General features: G+C 41.8%; 1 protein-coding gene across 1 annotated transcript in view; it reads left to right on the plus strand.

Annotated features, from left to right (window-relative positions):
- The window catches only part of cir1 (corepressor interacting with RBPJ, CIR1), a 44,446-nt gene that overhangs the window by 11,304 nt on the left and 17,024 nt on the right, over positions 1 to 16,118 (plus strand). The window contains exons 6-8 of the mRNA XM_048534357.2: positions 1,282 to 1,330; positions 7,550 to 7,667; positions 15,369 to 15,475. Coding sequence (XP_048390314.1) covers positions 1,282 to 1,330; positions 7,550 to 7,667; positions 15,369 to 15,475 — 274 coding nt within the window. The remainder of the gene's footprint in view (positions 1 to 1,281; positions 1,331 to 7,549; positions 7,668 to 15,368; positions 15,476 to 16,118) is intronic.

Here is a 16,118-nt window from a genome sequence, read left to right on the forward strand (position 1 = left end):
TTCCTTCAAAATCCCAGGAAAAAGGCCCAGCCAACTCAATCTCTCCTCAGGACAATCACTTCATCTCAGGAGCAAGTCCAGTGAGACTTTGTGCACATCCTGTCGGGCTTCTTTGGTCAAGGGGACCAGTAGTACACAAAGCACTTCTGTCTGACCTAGCAATATCCTGCACAACTGTAGACACCTCCTTTACTCGGATACTCGAATCTCTTTATAACAAATGTCAATATACCATTCTCCTTTCTAATATCTTGCTTAAGTTAAACTTTCTCTGATTCATTTGCAAGGACTCCTAGCTCCCTCTGAATCTTAACATTTCTCAGCCTCTCACCATTCAAAAAATTCCCTTTTTTATTCCTACTCTAAGTAGAAACTTTGTCACATTGAACATTAGTGATGTTCTTGCCCAAAATGTCCGCATCTGTATGTGCAAACTTTTCACTGCTTGCTTTCCCACCTAACTCTGTCATCAGCAAATTTGGAAACGATGCACACATTCCACTCCTCTATGATACTCATATAGATGGTTAGTAGCTGAAATTCAAGTATTGTTTCTTCCAATATCCTTTTTAGTTACAGCGTGCCAACTTGCAGCATGTACCACTTATGCATACTGTTTTCTGCCCATTAACCAATCCACAACCATACTAATCCAGTTACCCTCAATCCTGAGTCGTAATTTATGCAATACCCTTTTATGTGCAAAATACAATGCATCCACTGTTTTTCCCCTTTATCAATCCTACTAGTTACGTCCAGAAAAAGGATTTGTCAAACTATTTCTATTTCTTAAATTCCTGTTAAACCTGTTTAATCATGCTATAATTTTGTATGTGCCCTGTTACCACACCTCAGATTGTAGCATTTTGCTTACTACTAAATGTTAGGCTGACTGCCCTACAGTTTCCCATTTTCTTTCTTATGCTTTTTTACAAATCTTTGCAGCATCACCTTTCAACACCAGCCAAAATATCAGATTTGAACATCAACAAAAATAAGCAAATTGGTCATCACTGTTTTGTTTAAAAGAGAAGTTGCTCCAGAAGAACAGGTCACTTAGGACCTGTTCTTGATTAAACAATTGCAACTTGTATCTCGATTGTTTTTACTTTTCCTGATATTGTGTTGAGGACCCACCATTTGCCATATGTGATTTCATCTCTCTGCCACAAAAAGGTATCCCAGGACCTCTTGTAAAACTAAGTAGAAGATTACGACAATTGAGTACTATGAAACCAGAGAAGAATATGTTAAATGATACTTTTTTTTTATTGATACCAGATATGCCAAGGATGACATGAACATTAGAGACCAACCTTTTGGAATCCAGGTGTGTATGACTTGCTCTTGGCCATAAAAACAGCTTCCTACAGTTTATCTGATGCATCCAATCTGAAAACACAATCTTGCTTATCAGGACTTTGGTACGTGTTCCTTTTTTCACAGAGGATTTCCCTTGAACCATGTTCACCTAGACCCTCAACCATGTCTGGTCCATTTCTTGCACTTGTTACCTCTCTCCCAGATCCACAATAGATGTCTCTTGCCTTCTGCTTCACTAGCCTCTGTATCTAATGTCCACCTCCAGTAAGATACCACCACTAAAGACACTTTTCACTTGCCTGCTGAAGGAATTTTGAAGGAACCAATGTTACAATATCCACACCTGCCCTAATACCTCTTCAGAGCCCAAAATGTCAAACACACATCGTAGATGAAACAATGATTTAAGTGTATTTCTTTTGATTTATTAAGCTTTATTCACAGCTCACAATATCGCTCGTTCTACGTTACAGAAAATAAACCAAGGCTGATAGATCACTGCCAAATATTTCTGTTCAGACTATAAACAAACCTCAGTCTTCTAGTCACTTGTTATTTTAACTCTCCACTTGCTCCCATCCTGATAGCTCCATTCTCAGCCTCCTACAGTGTTCCACTGAAGCTCTATGTAAGCTGAGGAGCAGCACCACCTCCTTTAACTGGCCACTTTGCAGCCATCTTGACTCAACACTGAGTTGAACCATTTCAGACCATGATCTCTGCCTCCATTTTGTTTTATTTGCTTCACAGGTTTTGGTTTTACTGTCTTGTTTTGGGGCAAAGTTAGAAATATAATCGGTTTTAAAGCAGTGAAAAGTAGGATGGTTTTGGTTGGCAGCTATTCGTTCTGACAGGCACACCACCTCTAGACACAATTTTTATTTTCCTCTTCTGTCACTTCCTTTTGAGCTAGGCATTTCCTTTTACAATTTAATCTTAGTATTCCTTAATCTCAGGTCTTTCTTTATTGGTCCTATTCTACCTGCCCTACGTTTCACTGCTTTAAAACCTTTTGCTTCTAACTTAGTTAAGATCCATGAAAATTCATTAACCTGAAACAGTCCCTCCACAAATTCTTCAAACCTGCAGAGCGTTTCTAACACTTTGTTGTTTTTATTTATTTCTGGCATCTGCAGTATTGCTACTATTAAACTTACCATCCATTTCTGAGAGACTGTAGAACAATTCCTATAAGCGCTGCAAAAATCTGCACTCATTTACTAAATGTATTTTTAGAGGTTAGATGATGTCAACATCAATATTTGGATCAGAATGCATTATAACAGTCGAGGTAGTACATGATGAGGGAAATTGAGAGTAAACTTCGTGAGTCCAAGCAAAGAAATGCCTCATTTTCAGCAAATAAATGCAAAAAAATCTAATTTTAAAGAAAAGAAATTGAGTTTATTGTAAATAAAGTTCAGAATTCTTTAAACAAAAATGATTCTATATCAGAACTGACAGGAGCACAATACAATTCAACCTTTTTAATTAGGGCAAGGTGATGTCCTGGTGTTATTATCACTAGCCTATTAATCCAGAGACCCATGTTATGTTCTGGAGACCTAGGCTGGAACCTTGCCACAGCAGATGGTGTAATTTGAACTCAACTAAAAAAATCTGGGATTAAGACTCTACTGATGACCATGAATTCATTTTCGATTGTCAGAAAAATATCATCTGGTTCACTAATGTCCTTCACCTGGTCTGGCCTGCATGTAACTCCAAACCATGGTAATATGGGTGACTGTCAGATGCTTTCTGAAATGGCCTGGCAAGCCATTCAATTGTATCAATTGCGACAAAGTCTCAATGAAACAAAACCAGACAGATCACTCCGCATTGATCTAGGCACCGGAAAAGGAACAGAAACAGCCCTGTCGACCCTGCAAAGTCCTCATCACATTAGGGGCTAGTGCCAAAACTGGGACTAGTCGAGAAACAGTCCAACATAGTCTTACTCACGAATAATACTTCACAGACAATACAACAAAGAACAAAGAAGATTATAGCATGGGAACAGGCCCTTTGGCTGTCCAAGCCTGCGCCAATCCAGATCCTCTACCTAAACGTGTTGCCTATTTTCCAAGGATCAGTATCCCTCTGCTCCCTGCCCATTCGTGTATCTGTCTAGATACATTTTAAATGATGCTATTGTGCCAGTCTCTACCACCTCCGCTGGCAACGCATTCCAGGCACCGACCACCCTCTGTGTAAAGAACTTTCCACACACATCTCCCTTAAACTTTTCCCCCTCACCTTGAAATAGTGACCCCTAGTAATTGAGTCCCCCACTCTCGGGGCAGAAAAGCTTCTTGCTATCTACCCTGTCTATACCTCATGATTTTGTAGACCTCAATCAGGTCCCCCCCCATCAATCTCCGTCTTTCTAATGTAAATAATCCTAATCTACTCAACTTCTCTTCATAGCTAGCGCCCTCCATATCCGGCAACATCATTGTGAATCTCCTTTGCACCCTCTCCAAAGTGTCCACATCCCTTTGGTAATGTGCCAACCAGAACTGTATGCAGGATTCCGAATGTGGTCGAACCAAAGTCCTATACAACTGTAACACGACCTGCCAATTCTTGTACTCAGTGCCCCATCCGATGAATGAAAGCATGCCATATTGCTTTCTTGACCACTGTCGACCTGCGTCGCTGCCTTCAGGGTACAGTGGACCTGAACACACAGATCTCTCTGTGCATCAATTTTTCCCAGGGCTTTTCCATTTTCAGTATAGTTTGCTCTTGAATTGGATCTTCCAAAATGCATCATCTTGCAGTTGCCTGGATTGAACTCCATCTGCCATTTCTCTGACCAACTCTCCAATTTATCTCTATTCTGCTGCATAATCTGACAGTCTCCTTCACTATCTGCTACCCCACCAATCTTTGTGTCATTTGCAAACTTGCTAATCAGACCATCTCTACCTTCCTCCAGATTGTTTATGTCTATCACAATGTCCCAGATGTCGCCATCCCTGGATATGTCCTGTCCCACCAACAGGACAGACCCAGCAGAGGTGGCAGCACAGTGGTATCCAGGTGGGAGGGAGTTGCTCTGGGAGTCCTGGACGTTGACTCTGGACCCCATGAAGCCTCATGGCTTCAGGTTAAAAATGGGCAAGAAAACGTCCTGCTGATTACCACATGCCATCCTCCTTCAGCTGATGAATCGGTACTCCTCCATGTTGAGCAACAGTTGGAGGAAGCACTGAGGATGTCAAGGACACAGAATGTACTCTGGATAGGGGATTTCAATGTCCACCACCGAGAATGGTTTGGCGGCAGTATTACTGGCCGTGCTGGTCAGGTCCTAAAGGACATAGCTGCTAGACTGGGTCTGCCGCAGGTGGTGAGGGAACAAACAAGAGGGGAAAACTTGACCTAATCCTTACCAACTTGCCAGCTGCAGCTGCACCTGTCCATGACAGTATCGATAAGAATGACCACCGCACACTGCTTGTGTGGAGACGAAGTCCCACCTACACATTGAGAATAACCTCCATTGTGTTGTGTGGCACTATCACTGTGCTAAATGGGACAGACTTTGCACAAATCTAGCAAGTGAGACTGAGCATCCATGAGGTGCTGTGGGCCATCAGCAGCAGCAGAATTGTAGTCCAGCACAATCTGTAATCTCATGGCCCAGCATATCTCCCATTCAACCATTACTATCAAGCCAGGGGATCATCCCTGGTTCAGTGGAGAATGCAGGAGGGCATGCCAGGAGCAGCACCAGGCATGACTGAAGATGAGGTGTCAAATGGGACTGCTTGCATGCCAAACAGTATAAGCAGCAAGTGATGGACAGAGCTAAGTGATCCCACAACCAGTGGATCAGACCTAAGTTCTGCAGTCCTGCCACTTCAAGTCGTGAATCATAGTGGACAATTAAACAACTCACTGGAGGAGGAGGATCCATGGATATCCCCATCCTCAATGATGGAAGACCCCAGCGTATCGGTGCACAAGACAAGGCTGAAGCTTTTGAAGCAGTCTTCAGCTGGAAGTGCCAAGTGGATGATTCATCTCTACTTCCTCCAATAGTCCCCAGCGTTACAGATACCAGTCTCCAGCCAACTCCGTTCACTCAATGTATTGGCAAGAAACGGCAGGAGACACCAAATAAAAGCAACGAGCCCTGACAACATTCCGGCAATTGTGCTGAAGATTTGTGCTCTAGAACTTTCTGCTCCCTTAGCCAAGCTGTTCCAGCACAGTTACAACACTGGTATCTACCTGACAATGTGAAAAATTTCCCCCAATTATGTACTGTACACAAAAAGCTGGACAAATCCAACCTGGCCGATTACTGCCCCATCAGTCTCCTCTCGATTATCAGTAAAGTGATAGAAGATGTCATCAATAGTGCCATCACACAGCACCTGCTCAGTAATAACCTGCTCAGTGATGCCCAGTTTGGGTTCCACCAGGGCCATTTAGCTCCTGACTTCGTTACAGCCTTGGTTGAAACATGGTCAAAAGAGCTGAATTCCAGAGGTGAGGTAAGAGTAACAGCTCTTGATGTCAAGGCTGCATTCGACAAAGTGTGGCATCAAGGAGCCCTAGCAAAACTGGAATCAGTGGGTTTCAAGGGGTAAACTCTTTGGTGATTCGAGTCATACCTGACACATAGGAAGATGGTAATGCCTATTGGAGATCAAGCATCTCAGCTCCAGGACATCTCTGCAGGAGTTCCTCAGGGTAATGTTCTAGACCCAGCCATCTTGAGCTGCTTCATCAGTGATTCTCGTGCCATCATAAGGTCAGAAGTTGGGTTGTTCGCTGATGATTGCGCAATGTTCAGGGCCACTCACAACTCCTCAGACACTGAAGCAGCCCACGTCCAAATGCAACAATATCTGGATAATATTCACACTTGGGCTGACAAGTGGCAAGTAACATTCGTGCCACACAAATGCCAGGCTTTGACCATCACCAATAAGAGACAATCTAATCCTTGCCCGTTGACATTCAATGGTGTTACCATCACTGAATCCCCCACTATCAAATTCTGTCGGTTATCATTGACCAGAAACTCAACTACACTCACCACATAAACACAGTGGCCACAAGAGCAGGTCACACACCAGGAATAATGCAGCAAGTAACCCACCCCATGACCCCCCAAAGCCTGTCCACCACCCACAAGTCACAAACCAGGGGTGAGATGGAATACTCCCCACTTGCCTGGATGAGTGCAGCCCCAACAACACTCAAGAAGCTTGACACCCCCAGGACAAAGTAACCTGCTTGATTGTCACTGAATCCACAAGTGTTCACTCCCTCCACCACCAACTCTCGGTAGCAGCAATGTGTACCGTCTACAAGATGCACTGCATAAATTCACCAAAGATCCTCAAATAGCCATGACCACTTCCATCTGGAAGGAAAAGGGCAGTAGATATCTGAGACAACACCACCTTCAAGTTCCCCTCCAAGCCACTCACCATCCTGACTTGGAAATACATTGCCGTTCCTTCACTGTTGCTGAGTCAACAGCCTGGAATTCCCTCCCTCATAGCATTGTGGGTCAGCCCACAGCAGGAGGACTGCAGCAGTTCACAAAGGCAGCTCACCACCACCTTCTCAAGGGCAACTAGGGATGGGCAGTAAATGCTGGCCAGCAAGCGATACCCACATCCTACAAAAATGGATAGGAAAAGAAATTGCACTTTTACAAATATGAAGCACCAAGCCAGTTTTAATCTTGTGATATAGATTGTCTGCTGTGCGCACTCTTGATCTACCAGTTTGCTGCAATGTAAAGTGCAAGTTTATTTAACAAAGTAACGTTGGCTTTCAAGGGCCAAATGATGCAGAATACTAATTCTCCTTCCACCATCTAAATGAGTATTATTAAATAGATCATCTTTAGTTCTGATATATTGTTGCCTGACTGGATAAAACAAAAAGTGCTGGAGAAACTCAGTAGGTCTGGTAGCATCTGTAGTGAGAAAGCCAAATTAACGTTTCGTGTCCAATATCAGCTTGCATGTTAGTTTTGTTTCTCTCCACAGATGCTGTCAGTCTTATTGAATTATCCAGCACTCTGTTTGTCTTCCAATCCCAAGTACCCACACAGTGTTTGCTTGACAAAATAGTTGTTTCATCTGGAAAAAGCATATTCAAGCTGGGAAACTTTGTCTCGAGATATGATAGTAAATTTTTTGGCCAACTCCCTTATCTTTTTAAATTGTAATGTGCATCTCCTATCTAGGTACGGAATGTTAGATGTATTAAATGTCATAAGTGGGGCCATGTGAATACAGACCGCGAATGTCCACTGTTTGGTCTTTCTGGAATTAATGCAAGTTCAGTCGCCACAGATGGTGCAGGTACGTATGATGCATCAAATCTCATCTCATCCTTGTATTTCATCTTGCATTATTTGTGTTAGTCCCAAAGAATATAACCCTTGATAGCAGGATCACATAGATGTAACCCAAGTACACAACTACAGTTAGTCCCTTGTTATCAAGTGCGTTTCCCTTCTCTACATTTATAAGTTGATTTTTATGAAATTCAAAACACAATACACTACAATGTAAAATAGCCATTCTTATGTTTGAGCTAACTTAACATGTCGGATCTTTTAAGTTAATACTGCACCACTGTGCAGGAACTCAGTCATAAGTATGAGCATTCATTAAGTTGGGTGTTTGTAAATTCAGGACTGCCCGTAATCTGAATAGCGTTATGTACGTTCCCATCAGTACCAGCACTTGTGTGGCTCGGATGCTACTTGCTACATGTCAGGCCAAGCTTTAATATTGCCAGGTCTTGCTGCATTTGAACATAGACCCCCTTCATTATCTGAGTAGTCATGAATGGTGCTGAATATTGTACAATCATGAGCAAACATTCATAGTTCTCACATTATAATGGGGGGAGGTGATTAGAAAGCAGCTGAAGGTGGTTTGGCCAAGGACATTACTGGAAAGCTGTTGTGGTACAGTGGTAGTGTCGCTGCCAAAGGCCTGCTCAATGTTTAATAACATCTCTGATCAGTTTGATTATAACATATATACCCCAAGGAGCAAAGGGGCACTTGTGATGCAGTGGTAATATGCATTAAATATGAGCCAAAAAGCCTGTCTTCAAGCCCACCTGCTCCAGAGATGTGTAATAACATCTCTGCACACGTTGATTAGGGGGAAAAAAAACGTACCCTGAAGAACTAAGGGGTTCTTGTGGTGCATTTGTAGTCAAAAATGAAAAGGAGTCATAGGTCAGATTTAGGAAACTGAAATCAAACAAGACCCTTGTGTATAAAAGAGGTAGCAAATAACTCAAACAAGAAATCAGGAGGGTTAGAAGGGGCTATGAAATATTATTGGCATGTTGAATTAAGGAGAATCTCAAGGAGTAAGGAGAGAATTTATGCATTATAGACAGAGGAAGTAGGAGAGGTCCTTTAATGAATCCTTTGCATAAGTATTCACCAAGACAAAGGCATGGATGATGGTAAGATTAGAGAGGGGTAAATTGTATCCTAGGATATATCCATATTAAGGAGGTGGTGTCGGGTGTCTTGAAAAACATTGTATAGACATGTCCCTAGGGTACTGAAGGAGGCAAGAGAAGAGTTTACTGGGACCTTGACAGAGACCTTTATATCCTCTTTAGCCACAGGTAAGGTCCCAGAACACTGGAGAATAGTCAATGTTGTTCCTTTGTTCAAGAAGGACAACAGGGATAGGCTGGTGAGACTTACATCAGTGGAAGGGAAAATATTGGAGAAGATTCTTCGGGACAGGACTTAGCTGCATTTGAAGAAGAGTAGACTTATTAGGATGTCAGCATAGCTTTATATAGGGAAAGAATAGGTGATGGCGTAGTGGTATTATCACTAGACTATTAATCCAGAGACCCAGGTAATATTCTGGGGACCTGGGTTTGAATCCTGCCATGGCAGATAGTGGAATTTGAATTCAATAATAATCTTTAAATAAGAGTCTAATGATGACCATGAAACCATTGTTGATTGTCAGCACAAACCTGTCTGGTTCACTAATGCTATCCTTATCTCAACTTACTGTGTGACTCCAGACCCACAGCAATATGATTGACTCTTAACTGCCTTCTGGGCAATTAGGGACGGTTCGTAAATGCTGGCCCAACCAAGGATGCCCACGTCCTATTGATGAATTTTTAAAAAAGGCCTTGTCTCACAAATTTGGTTAAGTCTTTTTGAAGAAGCGCTGAAGATGATTAAGGATAGGGCAGTAGATGTTGTCCACATGAACTGTATGAAAGCGTTTGACGACATCCCTCGGATGAAGTCCCATGGAATCAATAATGACAAAATCAACTTTGTTATAGAAGAGTGAGGGCAGTTGTGGGGGGATATTTTTCTGACTGGAGGTCTGAGACTGGTGGTGTTATGCAAGGGTCAGTACTGGGACTTCTGTTGTTTGTAATAAAGTATATATTGGTTGTGAAGTGGTGACCTTGGAGAGGATACAGCAGAGGTTTACCAAGATGTTGCCTGTATTGGAGTGTATTAGCTCTATGGAGAGGTTGGACAAATTTAGATTGTTTGCTTTTTTTTTTCCTGGAGCATCGGAGGCTAAGGAGCAATCTGATAGAAGTATATAAAAGTAGGAGAGGCATGGATTGGGTAGATAGTTAGTCTTTTTCCCAGCGTGGAAATGTCAAATACAATGGGACATAAAGTCATACAGCATGGAAACAAGCTCTTCAGTCCCTCTCATCGTGCCAACCAGATTGCCAGCATTTGGTCAATATCCCTCTAAAGCTTCCCTAATCATATACCCATCCAGATGCCTCTTAAATGTTGTAATTGTACCCACCTCCACCACTTCCTCTCGCAGCTCGTTCCATACATGCACCACCCTCTGCATGAAAATATTTCCCCTTGACTCCCTTTTAAATCTTTCCGCTGTCCTCTTAAACGTGTGCCCTCTAATTTTGGGTTCTCCCACCCTAGGAAAAAGGCCTTGCCTATTCATCCTATCCATGCACCTTGTGATTATATAAGCCTCTGTAAGCCTCAACACCACCCCCATCAGGGAAATAGCCTCCCCCCCCCACCGTAGCTCAAACCCCCCAATCCCAGCAACATCCTTCTAAATATTTGCTGCACTCTCTCATGTTTAACAGCATCCTTTCTGTAAAGGGAAGAGGGAAAAAATTTACAGAAAACTTGAATGTTTTTTGCACAAGAGGGTGGAAGGTGACTGGAACTCCTCCTAGAGCAGGTGGTAGAAGCAAATGTGTTAATAAAATTTAAGCGATGTTTAGATAGGCACATGAACAGACCGAGAATAGATGGGTACTGACCACTTGCAGGCAGATAGGATTCATTTAGAATGGCATTGGGGCTGGCACAGACATGTTGGGCTGACGGGCCTGATTCTGTGTGCAAATATATGTACATATTCTGTGCTAAAGGCGAAGCAATGGCCTAGTGGTATTAGTTCTGGACAATTAATCTAGAAACTCTGCTCATGTTCTGGGGTTTGAATCCCGCCACAGCGGTTGGTGGGAATTTGAGTTCAAGAAAAAAATTTCTGGAATCAAGAATCTACTGATGACCATGAAACATTGTCGATTCTCAAAAACACCCATCAGGCTCACTAATGTCTTTCAGAGACTGAAATCTATCATCCTCACCAGGTCTGGCCTACATGTGACTCGATTGGGCCACATCAAATTGCACATAGTTCAGGGATGTGTAGATTAGGTGGGCTACAGAGGGATGAGTCTGGGTGGGATGTTCTGAGGGTCAGTGTGGACTTGTTGGGCTGTTGCCTGTTTCCACACTAGGAATTCTATGCTCAAGCAGCAAGTGAAGAACGAATTTAAGTGTGATTCATTAACTGCAACCCCAGGTTCCCCATTCACTAATCCCTCTCAATGCATTCATCTCTTGACCACAATGCAAAACATAAAATCCACTATTGCAAATCAATTTATAAATTAAATTAGGCCATGCTTAATGCAAACATCAGCTAAATATCCTTTTGTGCATTCCTTTGATGCCCAACTTTCATGTGCCTTTACCTGAATTATTGCTCCTACATAATACATCAATGGCTGAAACATGATGGTGGAAGGCTTGAATTTTATTGGAGGTAACTATGGGTGAACTTAGTGCTGCTTAAAGTTGCATTTCCGAGCCTGGAAAGAACCAGTTTCAAACTACATTATCTCTGCAGTGGTGGCAGCCATTTCAGCTGGCTGGGTGACAGGCAACAGCAAGGCTGAGTGCCAACACTGGGGGCTCTAATCCTGTCATTCTGGGAGAGGACAGCATGTTTGTGCTGTATTGTTCCTCTGAGACAACGCCTCAGCAGTCTTAGTAATATGTTTGAGGACAGATTGTTAGACTTCTATGCACCCTGCTGGCTTGAGTTAAAGCTGGCTAATGTAATTATGATGGCAGCAGTCTTGGCTTGTATGGCATAAAGCTGACCTTGCATAATGGCAGTCTGAGTTTCCACTGTCACATTCAGATAAAAGCTGCTCATACTGCATTCAGACCTCAGACATTAGATATCAGACAACAGACTCAGACACTACACCATGATTGTGCCACAATTGTGCAAATGCTGCCCACTTCTTGCTGCAGTTGATGTGTTCAAAGCTGTGCAGAAATCTCGGCAGTGTTAGTGCTCGACTCTTAAATATCATGAAGTATAAAGTACAGCCATATTGGCAGGCTTCCTAAGGCACCAAGCACTTTGTCATGTAAGTATTTCAGTCTTCAGTTGTCAGCACCATTGAAGTCCTCAGCAGCAAATCTCATCTATGACCTTTTCCTCCAGTGAGCTGGCCAGTAAGATTTTCTTGACCCTTCTCTTCTTTGCAGCACACTCATTCCTAGTGTCTGAGAATGTGAAAATGCTGTCATCTTCAATGATTTTGGTGCATTGGCCATATCTTTAGCAATAGAAGTTTCAATAAGGATCAACAACATCTCTTCTGGGAAAGTAGGAGTAGAACGTGCAATTGTGTCTCCTCCCTCTACTTTGTTCCTGCTACTTGAGTAATGCATTACCTTTTCCCACACAAGAGAGTGAAGTAAGTGTGTGTGATGCAATGTGTTTGGGTAAAACTGTCATGGTTGAATTGCTGTCAGTGTACGTACATTTTGAGAGATGATGCATGCAGCAATGTTGAGTGTGTGAGGGTAAGGTGGACCATATGGGTGTAAGGTACAAATCCTGATAAATTATTGCTACTGAGTAATAATGTGTTGAATTGAGCAGGAACCGATGCTAATGATGCAGCTAGGTGATATGACCTTTAAAGATACATTCATTTCAGGCCTTCATAAGGCACGACATTCGGAGTGTTGCTGCCGGCATTGACTTCCAAGCTGCCTGCTTCCACTGCCTTTTGATCATGTTTCTGAATCCTATGAAATCATTACTCCTCCTCCTTTCACTATCCTCAACTGAAGCTTCCAGGGCAGTATCCAAAAATCTTAATGTTTGTTCTTGTTCATGTGTCATTTTTCACTTTTTTCTTTCTAGCTGAAATTGGCTACCTGCACATCTCCCGCACCTGCACCCGCTCCAGTACCACCCCTTCAAGATGTGTTAGTGATTTTAAGTACCTCATTGCTGTGTGAAACAAATAGCACAGTTGGTGCTAGCTGTACACCGCAATGTTCTCCTAAACAAACAGCATGAAGATGATTCTTGCTCACTTTTTTGGGCTATCCAGTTTAACTCCTGTGGGGATTTGATCTGCTTTTTCTTCATTGCTAGTTATTTCCTACAGTATTGCTTGTTTAGATTGTGCCTTCAATAAACCACTTATTTCTCCACTCCTACACAGTTAACTGCGGAATCCAGGAAAGATCCATCCTTTGCACTTCCTTTCTTCCTTGTCTAACTGCTGAGTACATTGGGACTATATTCTTTGGATGGAAGAATGGTGATCTCATTGAAATATTCAAGATTATGAAGGGACTTAATGCTGCCACAAGCTGCTGAGAATTCCCACCGTTTCTATTTTACAGCATCCACATTATTCAGCTTTTTAGATACTGAAGGAGGTTGTGGATGTTGCATTATTGACTATACAGTGAGATCTGTTATAATGCAATTATCGGATATGAAAAATGGGTTGGCATAATAACTGAACTACAGAGGATCCCGTGCAGGAGCTAATGAAAGCTCAGAACAGAGAGCTGACCAGGGAATCTGGTTAGGCCAATGCTGGACAAACTGGGGGCTAGTGAAGAAGTGTTAGATTAGGGACAGTGGGGTAGAGTCAGTAACCTTGACACGCCTGTAGTATAAGCGAATATATTGAGGCTCTTTACATCATACTTCCACTGGCTGAGAAAGTTTGACTTTTGGGACATATGGGAGATGGAATTGGATCGTATTGAATGATGGGACAGACCTGACAAACAGTATTGTCTTCTCCTGCTCCTGCTTTATATTCCTTACGTCCTTATATCCTTCAGTGCCATCAGCCACAAACACAGGCTTTGTTCCCATCTATGTGCAGACAAAGCACAGTTCCCCTTCTCCCTTGTCTACTGACTCCGCATTTATTGCTGTGGTATCTGACACCAAGTCCTAGATGATTCACAACTTGCCCAAATGAATACCAGGAAAACGAAAATGTTCTTTTTCAGCCCTGCCTTAACCTGTTCCCTTGCGACTGGTCCCTCCCTGGTTATTACCTTTACTAATATGTACTCACTGTCAATACTCTGGAGGTTGCTATTGACCAGAAACTGAATTGGACTATCCGTATACATACTGTGGCCATAAAAGCAGGTCAGAGAATTCACCTTCTGGCTCTTCATAGTTTGTCCATCATGTAAAAGGCACAAGTTCAGAATATGATGAAATATTCTCTACTTGCCTGAATGATTGCAGCTCAAAACAATATTTAAGAAGGTAGATACCAGTCAGAACAAAGAAGACAACTTGTTTGGCATGATTTGCATGCTTTGAACATTCATTCCTTCCAGCACTGGCACACAATGGCAGCAGTGTGTACTATATACAAGATACACTGGAGCAACTCACTGAGGCTTCTTTGACAACATTCTCAAAATACAATCCCTCGTACCCGGAAGGTCAAGGGGATTGGATGCATGGGAACACAATCATAATCTGTAAATTCTTCTGCAGTCCATGCACCATCCTGACTTGGAACATTATTGCTATTTGATCACTGTGGTGAGACCAAAATCGAGGAACTCGCAATGGCACTGTGATTCTATTTGCAACAGATTACACCAGTTCAAGAATGCAACTTGCAACACTTGTTTGAGAGGGTGGGCAACAAATCCTGACCTGGTCTACAAAATCCTACCTACCATACAAATTACCTACTTCCTTACACATTTCAGATCATAACTTGAGGGCGAGGGGTTTCTCCCAAAGCATTTGTTTTTGTTAATGTGTGTTTATACCCTGGCCTCTGCCCTGCTTTTATCAGCCAAGCCTTAAACTGCCCCAGTGTTTCTGGAATTCCCTTCCTAATCCTTTTCACCTTTTTAGTTGTCTTTCTTGTTCATAAGATAGAAGTTCAGGTTTCGTTCACCCCTCCTGATTTTTCCCTCTGAGGTTTGATAACCATTGATCACATTTTTATTTTTGAAGCATCTTGGGATATATTTTACATTAAAGCCATTATAGAAATTCAAGTTGTTTGGAAATGGACACGACACCTGCGTAATCAGCTTGCTTGTTTTGTTCATTCAATAATTTTGCAAGATTACAATAAACATTTTAAGAAATGTTTTGTGCCTATTACGACTAGCTTCAATTTAATTTTGCCCATTCCCTTGTACAATGCTTCTGAAAGTTTTGCAGAATGTGTTCCTGCTGTGTTGCGGATAAATGCTGCTAGTTGGTATTCTTTGCTCTCTAGCAGCTGTTTTGCAGAATAATGTCTAATCATTTGCGCAGCAGAAGATTATTTGAATTGATTTATCTAAGCTATTTTAAACAAAGAAGCAAGTAAATTCCCATTGTGAAACTAAACCTAAATGGAGGCAAATGTTAATAAGCATTGATATGTGTGCCCTTTTTAAACAGGTCCGTCAATGCATCCTTCAGAGCTGATGGCAGAGATGAGAAACAGTGGATTTGCACTGAAACAAAATGTACTGGGGAGGAATACAACTCCAAATGACCCATCACAGGTATTCTGTATTTCTGAAGTGAACATAAAATGATTTTTGGCAGAAATCCATTTTCAGGTGAATAATGAGGTTAGGCACTCCTGATCTTCACATTTTTACAGATGTTACAGTGAGTTTGCGCAAAGTGAAGGTTGTTAGAATTCAATGCTTAGACTTTTTATGAAGCAACTTTTTTTAGCTGATAATTTAATACTCCAAGCTCATGTGCATCTTCCTCCTTCATATTCTAAATTAAACTATAAAATTGTGAAATTATCAGTGATTTATGTTGGATTTTTATAAGAACAAAAATAATATCTGATTTACTAAAGCATCTCGTTGTGGGAAATGTATTACATAGTATTTACCTTGAATAATAACTTATTTGCAACTTGTGTTGTTATATTGTGAATTTATTTTTGCCATTTCTAATTTCTCTGGGGACAATTCTTGTACTGTCTTATTATCTGTGGGGTATATACCTGTGGGATTTTTTTTCCACTGCATTGTCTTTCTTGTAATTGTGATTAAATGTCATAATGAATTTGTCATTTCCCTTCCATCACTTTTCCCCCTAACACTCAAGATAGCTTTAGGTTATGAGGAGATAAAGGGAAGGTTTATATCAAATCTCCTCCTCTTGATAGATAAAGGATAGTAACTA

The sequence above is a fragment of the Stegostoma tigrinum genome, chromosome 7, assembly GCF_030684315.1.
Source record: "Stegostoma tigrinum isolate sSteTig4 chromosome 7, sSteTig4.hap1, whole genome shotgun sequence".
Lineage (NCBI taxonomy): Eukaryota > Metazoa > Chordata > Chondrichthyes > Orectolobiformes > Stegostomatidae > Stegostoma > Stegostoma tigrinum.